At 47.3% G+C, this 19,382-nt stretch overlaps 1 protein-coding gene across 3 annotated transcripts in view; it reads left to right on the forward strand.

Annotated features, from left to right (window-relative positions):
- The window catches only part of dmd (dystrophin), a 68,195-nt gene that overhangs the window by 7,422 nt on the left and 41,391 nt on the right, over nucleotides 1–19,382 (forward strand). For all 3 annotated transcript variants that reach the window (XM_084667696.1, XM_084667694.1, XM_084667695.1), the window contains exons 2-17: nucleotides 6,588–6,649; nucleotides 7,208–7,300; nucleotides 7,766–7,843; nucleotides 8,063–8,155; nucleotides 10,721–10,893; nucleotides 10,984–11,102; nucleotides 13,221–13,399; nucleotides 14,686–14,820; nucleotides 15,246–15,440; nucleotides 15,546–15,727; nucleotides 15,989–16,139; nucleotides 16,247–16,366; nucleotides 16,546–16,647; nucleotides 16,872–16,979; nucleotides 17,178–17,357; nucleotides 18,628–18,797. In XM_084667696.1, coding sequence (XP_084523822.1) covers nucleotides 6,588–6,649; nucleotides 7,208–7,300; nucleotides 7,766–7,843; nucleotides 8,063–8,155; nucleotides 10,721–10,893; nucleotides 10,984–11,102; nucleotides 13,221–13,399; nucleotides 14,686–14,820; nucleotides 15,246–15,440; nucleotides 15,546–15,727; nucleotides 15,989–16,139; nucleotides 16,247–16,366; nucleotides 16,546–16,647; nucleotides 16,872–16,979; nucleotides 17,178–17,357; nucleotides 18,628–18,797 — 2,140 coding nt within the window. The remainder of the gene's footprint in view (nucleotides 1–6,587; nucleotides 6,650–7,207; nucleotides 7,301–7,765; nucleotides 7,844–8,062; nucleotides 8,156–10,720; nucleotides 10,894–10,983; nucleotides 11,103–13,220; nucleotides 13,400–14,685; nucleotides 14,821–15,245; nucleotides 15,441–15,545; nucleotides 15,728–15,988; nucleotides 16,140–16,246; nucleotides 16,367–16,545; nucleotides 16,648–16,871; nucleotides 16,980–17,177; nucleotides 17,358–18,627; nucleotides 18,798–19,382) is intronic.

The following is a 19,382-nucleotide window of genomic DNA, read 5'->3' on the forward strand; positions in this document are numbered from 1 at the left end:
CTCTAGACTAGATGTGTGTATCTGTGTTTGTGTGTTTCTTTTTTTCCCTGTGTGTGTGTGTGTTTGTGTGTGTTTGTGTGTGTGAAGGCAGGATGAGCAGAGTGGTGTGTCTGAAGCACCTTGTTTATTGTGTGGTGACTAAGGAGCTAGTGTCTGTGGGTGAAACACTCCTTCCCAGTTTTCATGTGGCAGTAATACACTCCTGAGGCCAGGTCTGTATGGACAGGTCTGTGTGTGTCTGTCCGTGTGTGTACATCTGTCTGTGTGCGTCTCTTGTGTGTCTGTGTCCACTTGTTGTATTCAGGAAGTCAGACAAGAAGAATGCCTGTACCTTGGAGCGGTAAAAGCATTGTGTATCAAAGCGTGTTGTAATACAAGAAGAAAGAATCTTACAATGTGCAATGCCAAGGACTTCTTAGACAAAAGACCCAGAAGACTGTATGTGTGTGTTTGTGTGTGTGTGTGTGTGTGCTCCTGAGTGGTTGCGGTGTGTCTGCTGTAAAAGGATCAGCTTTGACATGTAGAAGCTTTTTGTGCCCCTACAGTGTCAACTGTGCCTGGACTACATGTCATGTATGGTTTACACTGTATACTGTGGCTTTCTTGTGTCTATGAATCTGCTGGAATACTTCTAAGTCAGTACTTTATATGGGTATATTTGTTCTGGGAAATACATCATTTTCTAAAGTTTGAACAATCATAGACAGTTTATTAGAGCACGTCTGCCATTAAGGAGACTCAGGTCTGATCCTAGGTTGATTAAATTATACATTCAACACAGTCCCATTCCCCCTCTCAGTTCAGCAGTCTAATTGGTGTTCCCAAGCTAGCATTGGTTTCAGCTCAACCCAGCTTGGACTGGATAAACCCAGCACTGTCGGAGGCAGATAGTGGAAAGATAGAGGTATGCTTAATTTATCTTACAAGGCACCATGGAGCTGATGGAATAACTGTAGCTTTGCATTTAGAAGTTAAATAAAAGTCATATCAAACTGTGAAAGTGTACCTACAGCTTGAATGTGGTGGCGAGGCTGGGGTGGGGTGTGACATTGTCCACTCTCCTGGGGCTCCTGATAGGCTGATATTCATCGGCACTTCCTGTACTATGAGTTTGGAACAATTTCCTGTTAGTCAGACTCTGATAACCCTGTCTGCTCTAGGACTGTGTCTATCACTCTTTCTTTCTGTCCTGCCTTCTCGTACTCTTTTTTCCCTCTCTTATCCCTCCATCCCCCTCACCTTCTATGTTCATCTCTTCTCTCCTCTCTTCTTCAAAGAGACCGAATCAAAAATTATTGATTGGCCGATTGATGAGGAATAACCCTGACAACAGCACACCCAACTTTGTCCTTCTCTCTCTCTATTTCTTTCCATCTCCGTATCCTTCTCGATTATTCTTACAATCTCTATATCCTTCTCTCTCTTTCTTACTCTCAATTCCTACTGCTCTCGTTTCCTTTTAACGCGTCTGTCACCCTCGCTCATTCGTTCCATCTTTTCCTCTACCCTCTTTGTCTTTCCCATTCTCTCTTCCATATCACTCTGTTCTTCCTGGGGTATGACCAAGGAGCAGACACCTCACTCAGTGTGGAGCTGCAGTATCTCTCTTTTACTCTGTCTCTTTTCCGTCTCTCTCTCTCTCTTTATCATGTTATAGTATGCCAGTCTGCCCTCTCAGCAGTCAGTTCCATCATCCTCTTGGTGTGGGGTTGATGACTGGATCACACTGTAAAAACTATACTGTGTATCTCTGAGTGTGCGCTGCTTCATATACTTAGGGGTCACTAACATCCATTAAATAGGTGGTGTGGCCTTGTAGTGTGCTGGCAAGATGCAATCACACACCACACACACACACACACACACACACACACACAGAGTGTAAGAGAGGAGGATAGTGTTAGCCGAGGAGTACACTGTAGATCATTACAGGGTCATCAGGGGGGTGTGGGAGAGTTGGGGGAGGCTTTTATCCAGCACTACCCACCCTGGCGGAAACACTTCACCCCCCCTCATCCGACCCCCCCCCTTTCTCCCCAAGGACACCCCCACCCCTCTTCCCAGAGTGCATGTGGGTTGTCTGGTGTCCGTAGTCCCTGACTCATCCTCTACACTGTACAGTTATTATGATTATGCATACCTTACACACACGTGCGCACACACGCACACATATACGGTACGTAAAAATAAACTATCAGAGGAAAAACTCTGAAAGCAGTGAATGAGATTAATGACTGAGATGGCACAGAGCAACTATTAAGCTAGAGACACTGAGAAAAAGTGAGAGAGAGATAGAGAGATGTGTGTTCTCTCAGCAGTGAGAAGTCTATATAGACTTCAAACTGCATGCAATATTTCATTGTACTGAAATAGTGTGTCAAAACTCTCTCTTCCATACACACACACATTCTCCCACGGGCAGGTAGGGTGGGGGCGGAGGGCAGACCCCAGACCAGCCCTAGTCCCTGTGTGTAAATTAGCCTTGTCTGGGGATGGGGGTGTTCTTTTGGTCCACCTACTCAAATCCTCCAAAATCCTCTCAAGCCAATTAGAGAGTGATGGGGAGGGGCGCAGAAGCAAAGACAAATCTCTGATCATTGTTCTGGTGCTTTTCATGCTAGCTATTTGTCTGTGGTCAAACTAGCTAGCTCTGTGTCTGTTGTCTTACAGACTAGCTACATTATGTGTCTGTGGTCTAACAGGACATTGTGTCCATGGCAGAACAGGCTAGCAATGTGTCTGTGGTCTAACAGGCTATCAATTTGTGTGTGGTCTAATAGGATAGCTACAATATGTTTCTGTGGTCTAACAGGATAGCTACAATATGTTTCTGTGGTCTAACAGGATAGCTACATGATGTGTCTGTGGTCTAACAAGATAGCTACAATATGTGTCTGTGGTCTAACAGGATAGCTACAATTTGTGTCTGTGGTCTAACAGGATAGCTACAATATGTTTCTGTGGTCTAACAGGATAGCTACATGATGTGTCTGTGGTCTTAACAGGTTGTGTTGTTGGAGGACAAATGATTGTGTTGGCTCTGTGTTCTTTATGTTTGGTTCTCTTCTTTACTGTAAGAGTCTCTGTGTGTGTTTCTTTCCCTCCCTCTACATCTCCCTCCCTGTATCTCTCCTCATATCTCTCCCTCCCTGTATCTCTCCTCATATCTCTCCCTCCCTCTTTCCGTACCTCTATCTTATCTATCTCTCCCTCTTTACCCCCTCCCTCCCCCTATCTCTCCCTCCCCATCTCTTCTTGCTCTATTTCTCCCTGACTCTCTCTCCCTCTCTCCCTCAATCTCTACCAAGTTCTATGTCTCCCTCCCTCTATATCTCCTCCCTCCATCTCTCCTCTATTAATCTTTTCTCCCTCCATTTCTCCCTCCCTGCAACTCTGTCGCTCCTCCTTTCAATCTCCCCTCCTTCCCCCTGAGACTCTGCTGTGTTTACCTTCTCTCGCATTCCCTCCACTTCTCTTTCACTGCCCCCCTCCCCTTGCCCCCCCCCTCCTCCCCCATTCCCTCTATCTGTCTCTCTTTCACTCTCTCTGTGAGCATCAGCTCTAAATTAGCACTCTATAAATACGTTCTGCTGGACAGCTGCACACACACGAAACACACAAACACGCGCACAATGTGGCAGTCCTCCCTTGCTAGAGGTGAAGAGGGGGCAGACCTGAATATGTCTGGGTCTGCTTCTCTGGCAAGAGCTAACACTGCTCCACACACACACGCACGCACACACACATACACACAGTGTCTGTCTCCTACGGTGCAAAGGGAAGAGGTAGATGGAGACACAAACGTGCGTGTGTGTTTTTAGGTATATACTGCTCAGCAGATGGTCTTGTGTATTACCCAATGTGTCTTGCTGTATTCTGATTCGCTAGTTTCCCCAGTGTACTCGCCTCTCTCTTTCTCTCTCTCCTTTCCCCTTGTCTCTCTGTCACTTTCCCGCTATTCCTCTATTCTCTCTATTTGTCTTTCTCCTTCTTTTCCCACTCCTCTCTCTCCTCATCTGGGATTCAGTGATTGCTTCTGTCTGTCTGGTGACATCAGCCTAGCTCTGTGTAGATTGCTTTTGCCTGATGTGTGATATGGGTTAGTCAGTGCAGTGGTGACATAGGGTCCTTGCCTCCTTCATCTTCTCACCTCACGGATTAAGTAAAAGTGTGCATGTGTGAGTCTGCGAGAGAGAGAGTAAGAGAGGGAGAGCACAAGAGAGAGAGAGAGAGAGAGAGAGAGAGAGAGAGAGAGCAAGAGAGGGAGAGCACAAGAGAGAGAGTAAGAGAGGGAGAACTATGCGGGGATGCAGAATGGCTGGCGCTTAAGCAGACACTCAAACACCACACTCCCAGCCTGCTCTTCTTCTACTACTTGTCATCCTTCCTTCTTCTTCCGCCTCCCTTATCTTCTTCTCTTCCTCCTGCTCCTCTTTCGTCTCCTCCTCTTCTCCCTTCCTCCACCTCCTTCTCCACTTCCTTCCTGAGAGACTGAGAGAAGAGGGGGGAGAGAGAAAGAGAGAGGGAGAGGGGCAGAGCGAGAGAGAGAGGGAGAGAAAGGGAGAAGGAGAAGGGAAAAGAGAGAGAGAGAAGCAGGTGGATCTGATTACCTCTTCAGGATGTGCTGACAGCAGTCAAACAGCCTGATAGATACAGCTCAGTTACTTTCATCGCTACCTCTACCTCTATTGCGCCTTCTCCTTTCTTCCCTTCCGTATATTCCTTCTAACTCCTCTCTCAATTCACTTTCCTCCTTCCTCCAACTTTCTCATTCTAAGCTCTTCCTCTCTAACCTCCACTTCTAACTACCTTCCTCCTCCTCTCTCAGTCTTTCTCTCATTCTGTCTCTCTCTAATCGCTCTTCCTCTCTCCTTTTTCCTCTCTCTTTCTTCTTCTCTATCTTCACATTGGATTGGCAGAGATTAAACTTCTTGCCATTTTAATCAGAGGCCAGCATGTGTGTGTGTGAGTGAGTGTGTATGTGTGCTGCAGTGGAACAGGCGTTTAAATGGAATATTGATCTCTTCCTCTGTCTCAGTGAATACTGCTTCCTGCCCTCCCTGCTAATTCCATACACACACACACACACACACACACACACACACACACACACACACACACACACAGACAGACAGACAGATACTTCCTGTCCTCTGCGACAGAGATCCACGCAGCCATTAGCTTGTTTACATTAGACTACAGCTCTCCTCAGACTCACAGACTTTTGGTGTGTATTTTTGTGTGTGTCTGCAAGTGTGTGTGTGTGTGCCCCAGGTCGTACAGTAGTGTTCAACGAGAGACCTTTTAATTAAAGGAGACGTTTCATTATCAGGTCCATTAGTCAAGGCCCTGTCAATGTCAACACACACACACTCTCTTTCACACACACACACACACACACACACACACACACATACACACACACACACACACACATACACACACACACACACACACACACACTCCTTATCTCTATCTCTCTCACACACAATCACACACTCAAACACAGACACACACACTATCACTCTTAATCATTGTAATTCTCCTGCTGTGGTGCCTGGGGTGTATGTTTGTGTTCAGTCATCCACAGCAGGGGGCATCACAACCATATCAACTCATACGTGCAATATGGTCCTCTGCATCTGATTCTCTCGATTTATCTCTCTCTCTCCTTTGCTCCACTCCCCCCTCTCATACATCGGCCCCTTTCCACCTCACTTCCAACTGGTCAGGCCAGTTAGGAGACATGCAGACAGACAGACAGACAGACAGACAGACAGACAGACAGACAGACAGACAGACAGACAGACAGGCATAGCATTCCTGCTGGAATTGGTGGAAAAGATAGCTTCGGTGATAATTGGTGGAAAAGATAGCTTCGGTGATAATTGGTGGAAAAGATAGCTTCGGTGATAATTGGTGGAAAAGATAGCTTCGGTGATAATTGGTGGAAAAGATAGCTTCGGTGATAATTGGTGGAAAAGATAGCTTCGTGATAATTGGTGGAAAAGATAGCTTCGGTGATAATTGGTGGAAAAGATAGCTTCGGTGATAATTGGTGGAAAAGATAGCTTCGGTGATAATTGGTGGAAAAGATAGCTTCGGTGATAATTGGTGGAAAAGATAGCTTCGGTGATAATTGGTGGAAAAGATAGCTTCGGTGATAATTGGTGGAAAAGATAGCTTCGGTGATAATTGGTGGAAAAGATAGCTTCGGTGATAATTGGTGGAAAAGATAGCTTCGTGATAATTGGTGGAAAAGATAGCTTCGGTGATAATTGGTGGAAAAGATAGCTTCGGTGATAATTGGTGGAAAAGATAGCTTCGGTGATAATTGGTGGAAAAGATAGCTTCGGTGATAATTGGTGGAAAAGATAGCTTCGGTGATAATTGGTGGAAAAGATAGCTTCGGTGAATAAGAATGTCCCCAGACTGAAATAAACACAAAAACACACTGGCATCTGCTCTCCAGAACTGGGTCTGTCTTCGTCCAAGAGCTCTCTTGTCTTCTTCTCCTGCTCTCCTCTCACCCCCTTTCCTTCTCCCCTCTCCCCCTTCCCTCCTTCTCCCCTGTCTCCTTTCCTCAGACGAACGAGAGGACGTTCAGAAGAAGACTTTCTCAAAATGGATAAACTCACAGTTCTCCAAGGTAACTCCCTCACTCCTCCACTCTCCTCCAGGAATCATCTGTTAGTGTTGCTCTTGTTGTTGTTGTTGTAGCATGGGTCTGGATGTGATTGTTTGTTGGGGTATGTGTGTGTGTTTATCCGTGTGTGTGTGTGTCTGGGTTTGTGCGTGTGTGTGCGACTTCTCCAGAAACATCATTCCTTTATTTTGAAAGTTGATTACTGAGGTGCAGGAGGTGTGCCGTTGTCATGGAGACAGTGGCTCAGGTGTGTGTGGAGGAATCTATTGGACGGGAGCATGCTTTTCAGCCCAGGGGATTAGACCCCCCCCCCCCCCTGTCCTCCTTAGCCTCCCTCCCTACACTGGCTGGCTAACTGACCCCCTTGTCTACCATCCAACCTCTCTCCTTCTCTCCACTATGGACAGCCAGCTTGGTGCTTCACACTCAGACAACATAAACTATAAAAATTAATCAAACGTCACCATGTTTAACCGCCTGCAAAATATAGCTGGATTTATGGCTGGTCGCTTGAGCACATTCTCCGATTATAAATGAATCTGTGTCTCTCCCCCCTCCCAGACAGGGAAGCCCCCTATCGAGGACCTGTTCTCTGACCTGTGTGATGGCCGCCGTCTGCTAGAGCTGCTGGAGGGACTGGCTGGACACCAACTGGTCTGTCACATGACCACTCTGTCTGTCCTCTGCTCTTCCCTTTCTCTGCCTCACTCCCTAAACTCCTTCTCCTCCCTCTCTCTTTCTCCTTTTCACGATCTTTCTTTCTCTCGCCTTCTCACTCCCTCTGTGCTTTCTTCTTCTCGCTCTCTCTCTCTCTCTCTGTATGTATCTCTCTCACTTTATGTATCTCTCTCTCTCTATGTATCTCTCGCTCCTCTCCTGTACTTTATTTGCTCATACCCTCTCCCTCTCTCCCCCTTGCCTTTGTCTTCTTTTCATTTCTCCTCCCCTCATCATTCTGTCTCTCCCTGCTCCCTGTCTGTCAGACTATATGTCTCCTCCTAAACTTTAAACAAGCTCTTTTACAACAACGTGTCTGAGTTCCTCCGAGCAAGGACACCAGTCTCACATACACATCCTCTCGTCTTGGTGCTGTGTGTGTTTGTGTGTTTGTGTGTGTAGGTAAAAGAGAGAGGGTTTACACGTGTTCATTCACTCAATAATGTCAACCGCGCCCTGCAGATCCTTCAGAAGAACAACGTGAGTATAGGTTACAAGCAATTACAGTACACACACATCAACACAGGCATACATATGTATACACACCAACACTCACAAACGCACACACTCCTATACACATATTACACACACATACTTACGCACCCAGATGCACACGCCGTGACACTATGAGGCATGATATGTTATCTCAGTGTGAGAAATGAATATAAGTGTTTGAACTGAGCTAAATCCTCGCTACAGGTTGACCTGGTAAACATTGGAGGGGCGGACATCGTTGATGGGAATCACAAATTGATTCTTGGCCTGATCTGGAGCATCATTCTCCACTGGCAGGTTAGGATTATCCACAACCACAAAGTGTTACTCTACCACGACACAACCACTGCAACTCAATCATTGTACAACCGCTGCACAACCACTACACAAATGCAACTCAATCACAACAACACAACCACTACCCAGCCACTGCAACACAACCACTACAACACAACCACCATCATGACCACTGCTGCTGATCTGGAGCATCATTCCCCACTGGAAGGTTGGTGTGCTCACACCTGACCACTACACATGCATAACTCTACCTCGACATAGCCCCTACATCCTTGTAGCCCTGGAATGATTCCCTTCAGGACTCATCTACAATCTAATCACAGTCCAACCATAGCTGAAACTCTGTCTAACCACAATCTAACCACTGTCCATCCCCATTCTGACCTCTACTTGTCCATAATGTAACCACTGTACAACTCTAAAATGACCTCTACTCATCCATAATGTGACGACTATACAACCACAGAATCTAGCCCTTTAAGCCCCGCCCACACAACCTCATCCCTATGATAATCACTCTCTCTTCAGCTACATTTGCATAAAATTAATGATGCAGGTAATGGGAAATCTCTGCTGTGTTTAAATATTGGACTGTGCGTGTGTGTGTGCGGGGGGTGGGGTTGTGTGTGTGTGTGTGTGTGTGTGTGTAGCTTATGCATGCTTGTGTGTTGTCAGTGTAATACTGGGTTGTCTGAGAATGAAGTCTGTTTTAGTCCGAGTGTGTGTGTGTGTGGGTACGTACGTGTGAATATCCTGCCTCTGTCATTGCTGTCCCCAATTAGAGTGTAAATGCATACAGTGACCTACTCCCCAATGAGCCCTGACTGTACACTGACGAACAGTGCTGCTGGAACATAGTTGGAGACACATCACTAACTAACCTTTGGAGAAGTCTGTGTGTGTAAGTGTCTCAATGTAGTTGTGGGTGTGGGTGCACCTCTGCCTTGATTTGGCTTGTTGTCAGGGGAGACTATTTAATTGTCTGTGATTGGGCAGGCTCTCTAGCTTTAATTTGCAACTCTAGGTTATACAAACACACACACCCAGACACAGACAAATACACTAAAGATCCTCGCTGTGCAGTCGTATAATGGATGTCTTTTAACAGATCCTGGAGGGGTTTATCTTTAAGCATCTGAGCTGGGTATCAGCTTGTAAGTGTGTGTGTGTGTGTGTGTGTTTATGAGTGTGTGCTTCACATGTAGGTGTACGAAGGTGTATGTTTGCCTATGCATTTGTGAGTGTGTGTGAGCTGATGGAAAGATCTGCATAAATAATGCAGATATGCCAGATGCATCGATGCTTCGACCTCCCTCCCCCCTCCCCCCATCTGTGCCCCCTCGCTCCAGAACTGTCACTCAATAACACCAGGAGTGATTCTCTGTGTGTGCGCGTTTGTATGTGATATGTGTGCATGGGTGTCGGTGTGTGTTTGTGTGTGCCATTGGATGTTGTTTGTGTGTAACGGGGGAAGAACTCTGTCTTCTGAAGCAACCACCCTGTCCAAACTTTCTGAAAGGCTATATACTGACTTGTTTTCATGGTTTCAGTGCAACATTATCATTCAGGCGTTGTCTGGCCTTTGTTAGAACCGGGACATTTCCCGGTGGTCTGCAAGTCGTTTGGCCTGCATGAACAGTCAACTTGACCAGCGATTATTATATAGATATTATAGCCTACTATTACTCAATTACTTCCATATTATAATAGCCTACGGATAATAATTGTATTATCGCTGGTCAAATTGAGTTTTTCCTTACGTTTTTCTATGGCTCTGATTTGAGCAGATGCGGGTGCATAGATTAGACATTTGCAGAACTGTCAATGTGAGTTACAATACGGGTAATTACTTACCATAGGCTACCTGAAAGTTTCTGTCGAATTGCCATAATTGTTGCAGTCATGCTGTCACGGTTCACACGGCGTCTGAGCACCGATCAGCGTCACCAGAATATTAGACGCACCTGTTTTGTGTTGACTTATTAGGATGGCTATATAAGCTGAGTCTCTGACCTCGTTGTGATGTCTTATTCTTTGATTTGGTATGGATGGCCGTGTGGCGTTTGCCCTTTAGTTAGGTGTCATGTTTATTTCGAAGTAAAGTTGTTGTGCGCTTTCATCCCAAAACGCAGACTCCTTTGCCTGCTTTATTACACATGCAGTCATGGTTGATTATTAACTTGGGACATTTCACAGACTATTTATAGGCAAAGCTATGTAGCCAATAACAGGGATGCAGCGGCTCGTAGGCTTCACAGTAAAACGAGGCTAAAAGTGTGAGCGAATTGTTTTGTGCGTCAAGCCTCACAAATGTTTGTGCTATGAAGGGTGTATTCCTTCCTGCAGAGTTTTTGAGGGTGTGTAGGCCTTAGTTTTGGGAAGGAGACCAACATTTTTCAATCCACTTTATCAGACACATGGGATGGAATCATGTTCAGCGCTTGAATTATTCTCAGTCCACTCGTTACCATTCATCACAGTATTGTAAATATTGTGCATTGTGCACAGTAAATATTGTGCCATACAGATTTGTTTATGTTTTATTGTCTATACTTGTGTGTGTAGGTAAAGGATGTGATGAAGGATGTGATGGCGGGCCTACAGCAGACCAACAGTGAGAAGATTCTGCTGGGCTGGGTGCGGCAGTCCACCAAAGATTACCCACAAGTCAATGTGGTCAACTTCTCCAGCAGCTGGAACGATGGCCTGGCTTTCAATGCCCTACTTCACAGCCACAGGTGTGTGTGGGGGGTGGGTGCTGTGTATGTGTGTATCAGATGATTTGTCTGACGGAGAATATGATTGGCTGGTCCCCTCTACCGCTCCAGGCCCGAGCTGTTTGATTGGAGCACTGTGGAGAAGAAGTCGAGCGCCATCGAGAGGCTTGACCACGCCTTCAGCAGGGCGGAGGAACACCTGGGCATAGAGCGTCTCCTGGACCCTGAGGGTGAGACCTACAACAGATCCAAAGGGACACTTAAGAGACACCAGAAAGACCAGTGACAAAGAAGAAATACTAAATAGACCCTAACACCTAGGGAGACCCCAGAAAGACCACAGACACCAATGAAAGAATATAAGAGAAAACAGACACCAGAGAGACAATGATACTAAAATCATCAGAGAGAGACCACATGAGAGACTACAAAGACCAGGAAGTGTGTATAAGGTCCAGATAAAGATAAGACACAGAGACTGCTTCGACACAGAGGCATGCAAACTAAGGTTTTGCCTGCATAGCTCCTTTTGCTTGCTGGTTCTCAGTTATAGATTAGTATTCATCTGCTTCTGTCACAACCAATCACCACAGTTGCGACACGGTCACAGTGAGACCCTAAATAGCCTCCAATCACACGCCTCGGTCCCCCTAACGAAGTAGACTGTGTCAGAGCCCTCTATTAGATCTCCATCAGCTCATAGACTTCCATCAAGACCATGTTATTCCCATTGTAACCATGGACACAAAATTGTTAGCTAAAGGGGGGTCAAATAATAATCAAAAATAATCCTAATTGTGTTCCTAATTCCTAACAGTTTGAAGTCCTTAATGTTGCCTACAAGGCAGAAATTAGAGAACATCTAAAGAAAATGTAATATTTAAATAGCCTTTATCATCTAAATTGTGAAGTTCAGTAATTCCATTTCAAAACTGAGAACAACATATTCCTGAAGTCATGCCTCCTCACTGATGCAACTCCTCTGCTAGACTGCTGTATTTGATTGACTGTTGCCTTGGTGACAGTATGTGCACATCCTTGAGTCTGGTGTGACAGCGGAGGACACTGTGAACACAGCAGACCAGGAAGAAGACCTCAGAATTATACTGGGCTTTATATGATTTGACACCCTGCTCCCCATTGGTCGATTGGTTAATGGCTTTGTTAATTGATTCTGACACCACCTGAATTCATCAATTGCTGTCGGAAAACCCCTAGGTTTCACTAACAGTTAGCCTAGCTGTTAGCCTTTCTGGTATCCCAGCAGTTAGCCTAGCTCCTACATTAACTATTATCCAGGCTGTTAGCTTAGTAGTTAGCCTAGCTGTTGACCAGGTAGTTAGCCCTGCCGTTGGCCCTGCCGTTGGCCCTGCCGTTGGCCCTGCCGTTGGCCCTGCCGTTGGCCCAGCCGTTGGCCCAGCCGTTGGCCCAGCCGTTGGCCCAGCCGTTGGCCCAGCCGTTGGCCCAGCCGTTGGCCCAGCCGTTGGCCCAGCCGTTGGCCCAGCTAGTCATCACACAACCTCTTGAGGGTAGCCCAAGGTTCAGTGGCTGCTGTGGCTTTGGAACACACGGTGTTGTGTGATATATGGTCTCCCTGACAACAGGACATCTATCAATGTCTCAGATCATCATCGAGATAGATCTGAGGGCTGTGTTCAGGACACACATACTGACACACAGACACAAACACACACCCAGTGTCAGCAGCAGATGGAGAACTGCCGTTAGACAATAAAGAAACAGTTTTTCACTGCAGTGTGCTCCTGCCTTATCAAGCTTCCTCCCATCTCACACACACACACACAAACAAACACACACTCTCACATGGTCTCCCTCCCTCTATTCTCCATCCACTCGCATATCCATTACTCTGGTCTGTTATCCAGCCCTCATGTCTCTATTACTCTGGTCTCCATCTATCACTCTCTGATCGATAACTCTTGTCTACATTTACCGCTCTGCGATCCATCAGTCCTCTTGGCCTCATTCCCATGCTGACCTTGCTTCTAACTGGTGTCTCTGTTAGAAGGGTTTTGTGTGTGTGTTGTATGTTTGTGCAGAGCGAGAGTGTGTGTGTTGTATGTTTGTGCAGAGCGAGAGTGTGTGTGTTGTATGTTTGTGCAGAGCGAGAGTGTGTGTGTTGTATGTTTGTGCAGAGCGAGTGTGTGTGTGTTGGTACAGTGTGTGAGGAGAGGTCATATGGACTGAATCACTTTGCTGTCTTCCCTCCCTGATTAGAAGTCCATCATGACAGTTTGTACAGCGTGTGTAAAGGTGTGTGTGTGTGTGTATATCTGTGTAGTTGTAGAGGTGGATCGAGGTTTGTAACTTTGGGCCCCTCTCTCCAGACGTGGCTGTCTCCCACCCTGATAAGAAGTCCGTCATGATGTACGTGACGTCGCTGTTCCAAGTCCTTCCACACGGGGTCACTATGGAGGCAGTGCAGGAGGTGGAGGCGTTGCCCAGCACCCGGGTCACCCAGGAGGAGAGCTACACCGTCCAGACACAGCAGCGCTACTCTCAACAGGTCTGGCCCACAAATACACACACACACAAACACACCCTTTGTGAACTTCTACACATGTACACTGGTCCCTGTCTTGCATCCGCCACATCATTGTTAACATGCTTACTATGGGATGTCGTTACTCTACATTGAAGAAGTCATCCCGTTACCATAGCGAGACAGCATCGTCACAGTTGAGTGCCATTGCCTTGGCAAATTGTAATCATTAGGATGAGATAAGATGCTGTCATCGCTATGGTAACAGTTGCTATGGTGATCTATTGGCATGGTATCATGATGTTGCGTGGCCATGCCAGCTTGTCACTAAGAAACTCAAGGGATTATTAAGGCTTTCAGTTTCTGTCACACTGTCTGACATACAGACAGACAAGCAATCAGTCAGGCAGCCAGACACACAGACAAGCAGTCAGTCAGGTAGACAGACAGCCTGACAGATAGCTAGACAGAAGCAGTCAGTCAAGCAGCCAAACAGACAAGCAGTCAGTCAGGTAGACGGACAGCCTGACAGATAGCTAGAGAGAAGCAGTCAGTCAAGCAGCCAAACAGACAAGCAGTCAGTCAGGCAGCCAGACAAAAAGACAGACAGAAAGGCAGACAGACAGACCAACCATCATTAACAAACTCCTCATCCATCATCATTTTCGTTCTTGTCACAACACTGTCACAAATCTATTACACACGCGGCCACATCCTGGTGACTCATCCACACGGGAGCGTAACTCTCAACCGTGTGAGCTGAGTGCGTGAGAATGTGTTACTAGATATTCTGCTGGATTCCAGTTAGAAAGGATGTTAACCCACAACCCTCACACAGCCAGCCTGCCTTTAGCCGTATACCAGTCCCAGAGATAAAAGATAATAGAACAGAACAGAGCAGAATAGAATAGAATAGTCTATCTGGAGCCTGTAGCTCTGTCTCTCTGTCATGTTTAAATGTGTTATCTTCCTCTCTCCTTCTCTTGTACTCTGATCTGACACACTGTCATTCTCTCTCTCCCTCCCCTCTCTTCTCTATCCTTCCTCTCTCTTTCTCCCGCCTACATGGCTCTCTGTGTTCGTATTCTTTTCTTTCTTGTCCTCTACATCCACGCCCTTGACTCACTCATCTACTGTCCCCCCATCTTGACCCTCTCTATTGGCCTCCACTCTCTCTCTTTCTCTATCACTCTCTGTCCTCTCTCTCTCTCTCTCTCTCTCTCGCTCTCTCTCTCTCTCTCTCTCTCTCTCTCTCTCTCTCTCTCTCTCTCTCTCTCTCTCTCTCTCTCTCTCGCTCTCTCTGTCCGTAGATTACAGTGAGTGTGGCTCAGGGTCGTGTGCGTAGCCCCTCTCCGTCTCTACAAACGCGCTATAAGAGCTATGCCTACACCCAGGCTGCCTATGTCCAGTCCCCCGAGCAAAAGAGGAGGCGCTTTACTGATCAGGTCTGTGTCTGCGCTAACGTCCCGTTTACCCTGTCTGGCCACACCCCCTTCGGCCTGGTCTCTTTCTAGGCCCCTCCTTCCTGTCCCCTCAGTTGTGTGCGTAGAACCTGTCTGTGTGTAAGCTGCCTGGACAGCCAGGGCCAGATCGGACCCAGACCAGACCTGGCTGGAGGCCATGCATTGAAAAGTTTCCATTGTAAAACAATGGGGCAGGATGTTCAATGGATGCGGAGACATTCTGCATGGCGTGTGTGCGCGTGCATGTGTGTATGTGGGCGTGCGTGTTTGTGGCAGCCACAGGATGGGATGGATCCATCTCTCATTAGCTCCACGCCTCCCCAAACCAACCCCCAGCCCCAACCACCATCCCTCTTCCATCTAAGGACCCCCCTCTCCTTCTAAACCCTCCCCCCCCCCCCACACAGTTGCGCGGGGGCAGCCAGGATGATCTCCAACGAGGCCTGAGCCCTCTCCCACCAGGCTCCGCCCACCTGGAGGGCTACCAATCAGCTCTGGAGGAGGTTCTGACATGGCTGCTGTCAGCGGAGGACGGCCTCCAGGCCCAGCCCTCCATCTCCTCCCAGGTGGAGGAAGTCAAGGAGCAGTTTCACACTCACGAGGTAGAGGGGGCGACACACACAACACACACAACCCACAACAAACACACACAGATCGACTATTGTGTGCACCGTATTGATGTGGGGGTTTTTCCTGTGTGTTGCCAGGGTTACATGGTGGAGCTGACGTCTCACCAAGGCAGCGTGGGGCGTGTCCTGCGTGCTGGCTCCGCCCTCCTGGGGGAGGGGAATCTTAGTGAGGGGGAGGAGTCCGAGGTGCGAGAGCAGATGAACCTGCTGAACTCCCGCTGGGAGCACCTGAGGGTGGCCAGCATGGAGCGACAGAGCAGGTACACACACGTCACACATACACACATACACATCACACTCAGATAAACACACACATACTGTATACACAGAAAAACACACACATAAATATATGATCCTTGATTGAAAGTTATTTGAACTTCATGAAAACAGACAACCAAAAAATGATTTACACAAATACTCTATATCATTTACAAATCATCCCCCCCACCCTGAACTCTAAATGTGGTCATACTGCGCAATCTTTGAGAATATGCTTACATATAACCCCCCCCCCCTCCCAGACTTCACGAGGTGCTCATGGACCTGCAGCACCAGCAGCTAAAGCAACTCACCGATTGGCTGGAGATTACAGAGGAGCGTATCAAGCGCATGGGGGCTCAGCCAATGGGACCAGACCTGGAGCACGTCAAACGGCAGGTGGAGGAACACAAGGTATGTCTGCTTCCTGTCTCAGGGTGGTGTGTCACCTCTTGTCCCCCTGACAGAGTTTTGATACCAGTATGTATGTGTTTGACGTGTGTGTGTGTGTATGTGAGCAGCTCCTACAGGAAGACCTAGAGATGGAGCAGGTGAGGGTAAACTCTCTGACCCACATGGTGGTGGTGGTGGATGAGAACAGTGGAGACAGCGCCACTGCTGACCTGGAGCAGAAACTACAGGTGACACTGAAATACAAGGATACACACCCACACACACACAAACACACACACACGCATGTTTGCTATGTCGAGAAACAGAGAAGGGTTGTCATGCCAACAGGTGCCTTATGGCCACCAAGCCAAGATTGTAAAGAAAGAATTCAGTCCACCTCTCTAACTGTGTGTGTGTGTGTGTGCAGGTGCTAGGGGACCGCTGGGCAGCGATCTGTAAGTGGACGGAGGAGCGCTGGCTCCTCCTCCAGGACATCCTGCTCAAGTGGCAGCACTTCACTGAGGAGCAGGTAGGAGGAAGTGACATGTGCCTCCCCTTCCCGCCCCTTCCTTCCATCCATCTTTCCTTCCCCCTTAATCCCTTCCTTCCTCCTTTCATCCCTTCTTTCATCCACTCCTCCTTGCTCTCCCCTCTCTTATAATTCTTCATATCTTCCCTCTAATCACCTACTTTCTCCAGCAGGCAGGTTGACTGGTATGTCGATCCCTGTTAATTGCCCCTCCTCCCCCCCAGGCGCTGTTTGACTCCTGGCTGACCACGAAGGAGGAGCTCGTTCGCTCCATCAAGACCTCAGGCTTCAAAGAGCAGGCCGACATGGTGGCTGGTCTCCGGAGGCTGGCGGTGAGTGACAGCTGCAGCGGTCAATGACCATAGTCCGGTGGGGACTTAGGGGGCGGTGTTTACACATGATTTTTCTCCATGACCTCTCGACAAGGCATGAAGAACTCATACAGACGTGTGTTCCATACGCGTTCCATACGCGTGTTCCATACGCGTGCTCCTGCAGTGTGTGTGAATGTGTGTGTGTGTTCCTGGCAGGCTGTGAAGGGGGACCTGGATATGAAGAGGCCGACCATGGACAAGCTGTGCTCCATGAGCCAGGAGCTTCTGTCCAGCGTGAAGAACAAGGAGATGTCCAGCAAGCTGCAGGCCAGGCTGGAGAACTTTGCTCAGCGCTGGGACGCTCTGCTGCAGAGCCTGGAGGCCTCAAACTCGCAGGTACTATACCAGCACTACTGCAGTATGACAGAGTACATTGTACTGTAGTGTTACTGCAATACTATAGAGTACACTGTACTGTAGTGTTACTGCAATACTACAGAGTACACTGTACTGTAGTGTTACTGCAATACTAGAGTACAATGTACACTACAGCACTACTGGAATACTACCGGTCCTATACTGCAGCAATACTGGAATACTACATGTTACTGCTGCAGTATGACTCTCAAACTCACTTTTTTCCCTCTCTCTAACTGTCTCTCTTTCCATATTTCCTCTGTAATCTCTCTCTGCTCCTCCTCCTCTCCCTCCTTTCCGGAGACATTTTAATCAGGATCATGAAGCTGAGGAGCACAGAGGCTTCATTAGTACCCTGCTAATCACCCTCATCATGGCCCTCACACACACACACACACACACACACACACACGCATGCCTGAATACAGACATGCAATAGCACACGCACATTTGTACAAGCAGATATATCCACCCATGTATAAACAGACTCACACACACACACAATTACAGATTCTCTTGTATCTACCCTCTCTGATCATCTCCATGACAGCCAAATGATCTCTTCTGTTTAGCTGTCTTTATATTCACAGCACACACGCATCCATACATACACACACACATTTACATTACATTTACATTTATTCATTTAGCAGACGCTTTTATCCAAAGCGACTTCCAAGAGAGAGCTTTACAAAGTGCATAGGTCACTGTTAATAACAACAAGATAGCCCCAAAGCATTGCGGGTAGCCAGAACAAGAAGCACACATTGTGAACAACCAAGTGCCAAAGGGAAGAACCATAAGAGCATGTCGTTAAGCAAGTTACAATTTAAACAACAGGAATCTCTAAGTGTAACACACACATACATACACATACACACACATACATACATATACATACATATATATAAAGCAAACAACAATGGAATATGGAATATGGTGTATTCATGGTTTATCATGTCATGGCCATAAGCAGCAGCTGAGAGGGTGGACTAACCTTGAATCTGCAGGGTGGAAACGGGACTGTGTGTTTGTGTGTGAATGGTGAGGGTGTGTGTGTGTCTGTGAGTGAGTGAGTGGATGTCACATTATATGAGCATGTATAAAAGTATACAAGATATGTGTCCTCCTCTAACAGGTGGTTAGAGTATGTCCATTAGTCTTTTTTGATTGGCTCTCAAGCGTCCCTATCACTCTGGCTTGTTTACTTTCGGAATATTTCACTTGTGTGTGTGTGTCTTCTTTCCAGATCTCGCTGGCTGTCACCACGGCGCAGTCAGAGATAACACACTCTGTCATGGCAACGGTAACCAAGGTGACGACGCGTGAGAAGGTGTCTGTGCGCCAGAGGAAGGAGGAGCTCTCTCCGTCACCACAGAAGAAGAGACAGATCGTCGTGGACTCGGAGCTCAGGAAGAGGTGAGCTGTCCAATCAGTGAAGCTCCTCATAGCCCCTAGCCAACCAGCAAGCTACTCACAACCCCTAGCCAATCAGAAAGCCCCTCAATGCTTCTGGCCAGACACACCCACACCACATCTGGGTCCATGAATTAGAAGTATTTTAAGTAATTGATTGTGTCATATTTGCCTCAGAGTTGGCACTTATGTTACTGGTGAATTGTTTTCATTGCACTGGGTGAAAACTTAACCATAAGCCCGTAAACCAGTATCCTTCTGGTCAGACACTTAATGGTCAGTCGTTCTGTTTTCTGTGATAAAGAAAAGGTTGCCTGCCCACAAGTTCAATACTCATCGGTCTGCCTGTCTGGCCGTATGCCTGTCTGTCAGCCTGCCTGTCTGGCCGTATGCCTGTCTGTCTGTCTGTCTGACCGTATGCCTGTCTGTCTGTCTGTCTGTCTGTCTGCCTGCCTGTCAGTCTGTCAGCCTTACAGGCCAACAGCAGGTAGGCCATTGTCTGTCTATCCAAACAAACCAAATCTTTAGAGTACAGTAAAGCAGAGTAGAGCAGAAAATGAGGATGCAAGGATAGTACCGCAGATTGAA

The sequence above is a fragment of the Hypomesus nipponensis genome, chromosome 12 (genome assembly GCF_054491055.1).
Source record: "Hypomesus nipponensis isolate SF chromosome 12, ASM5449105v1, whole genome shotgun sequence".
Taxonomy (NCBI): Eukaryota; Metazoa; Chordata; class Actinopteri; order Osmeriformes; family Osmeridae; genus Hypomesus; species Hypomesus nipponensis.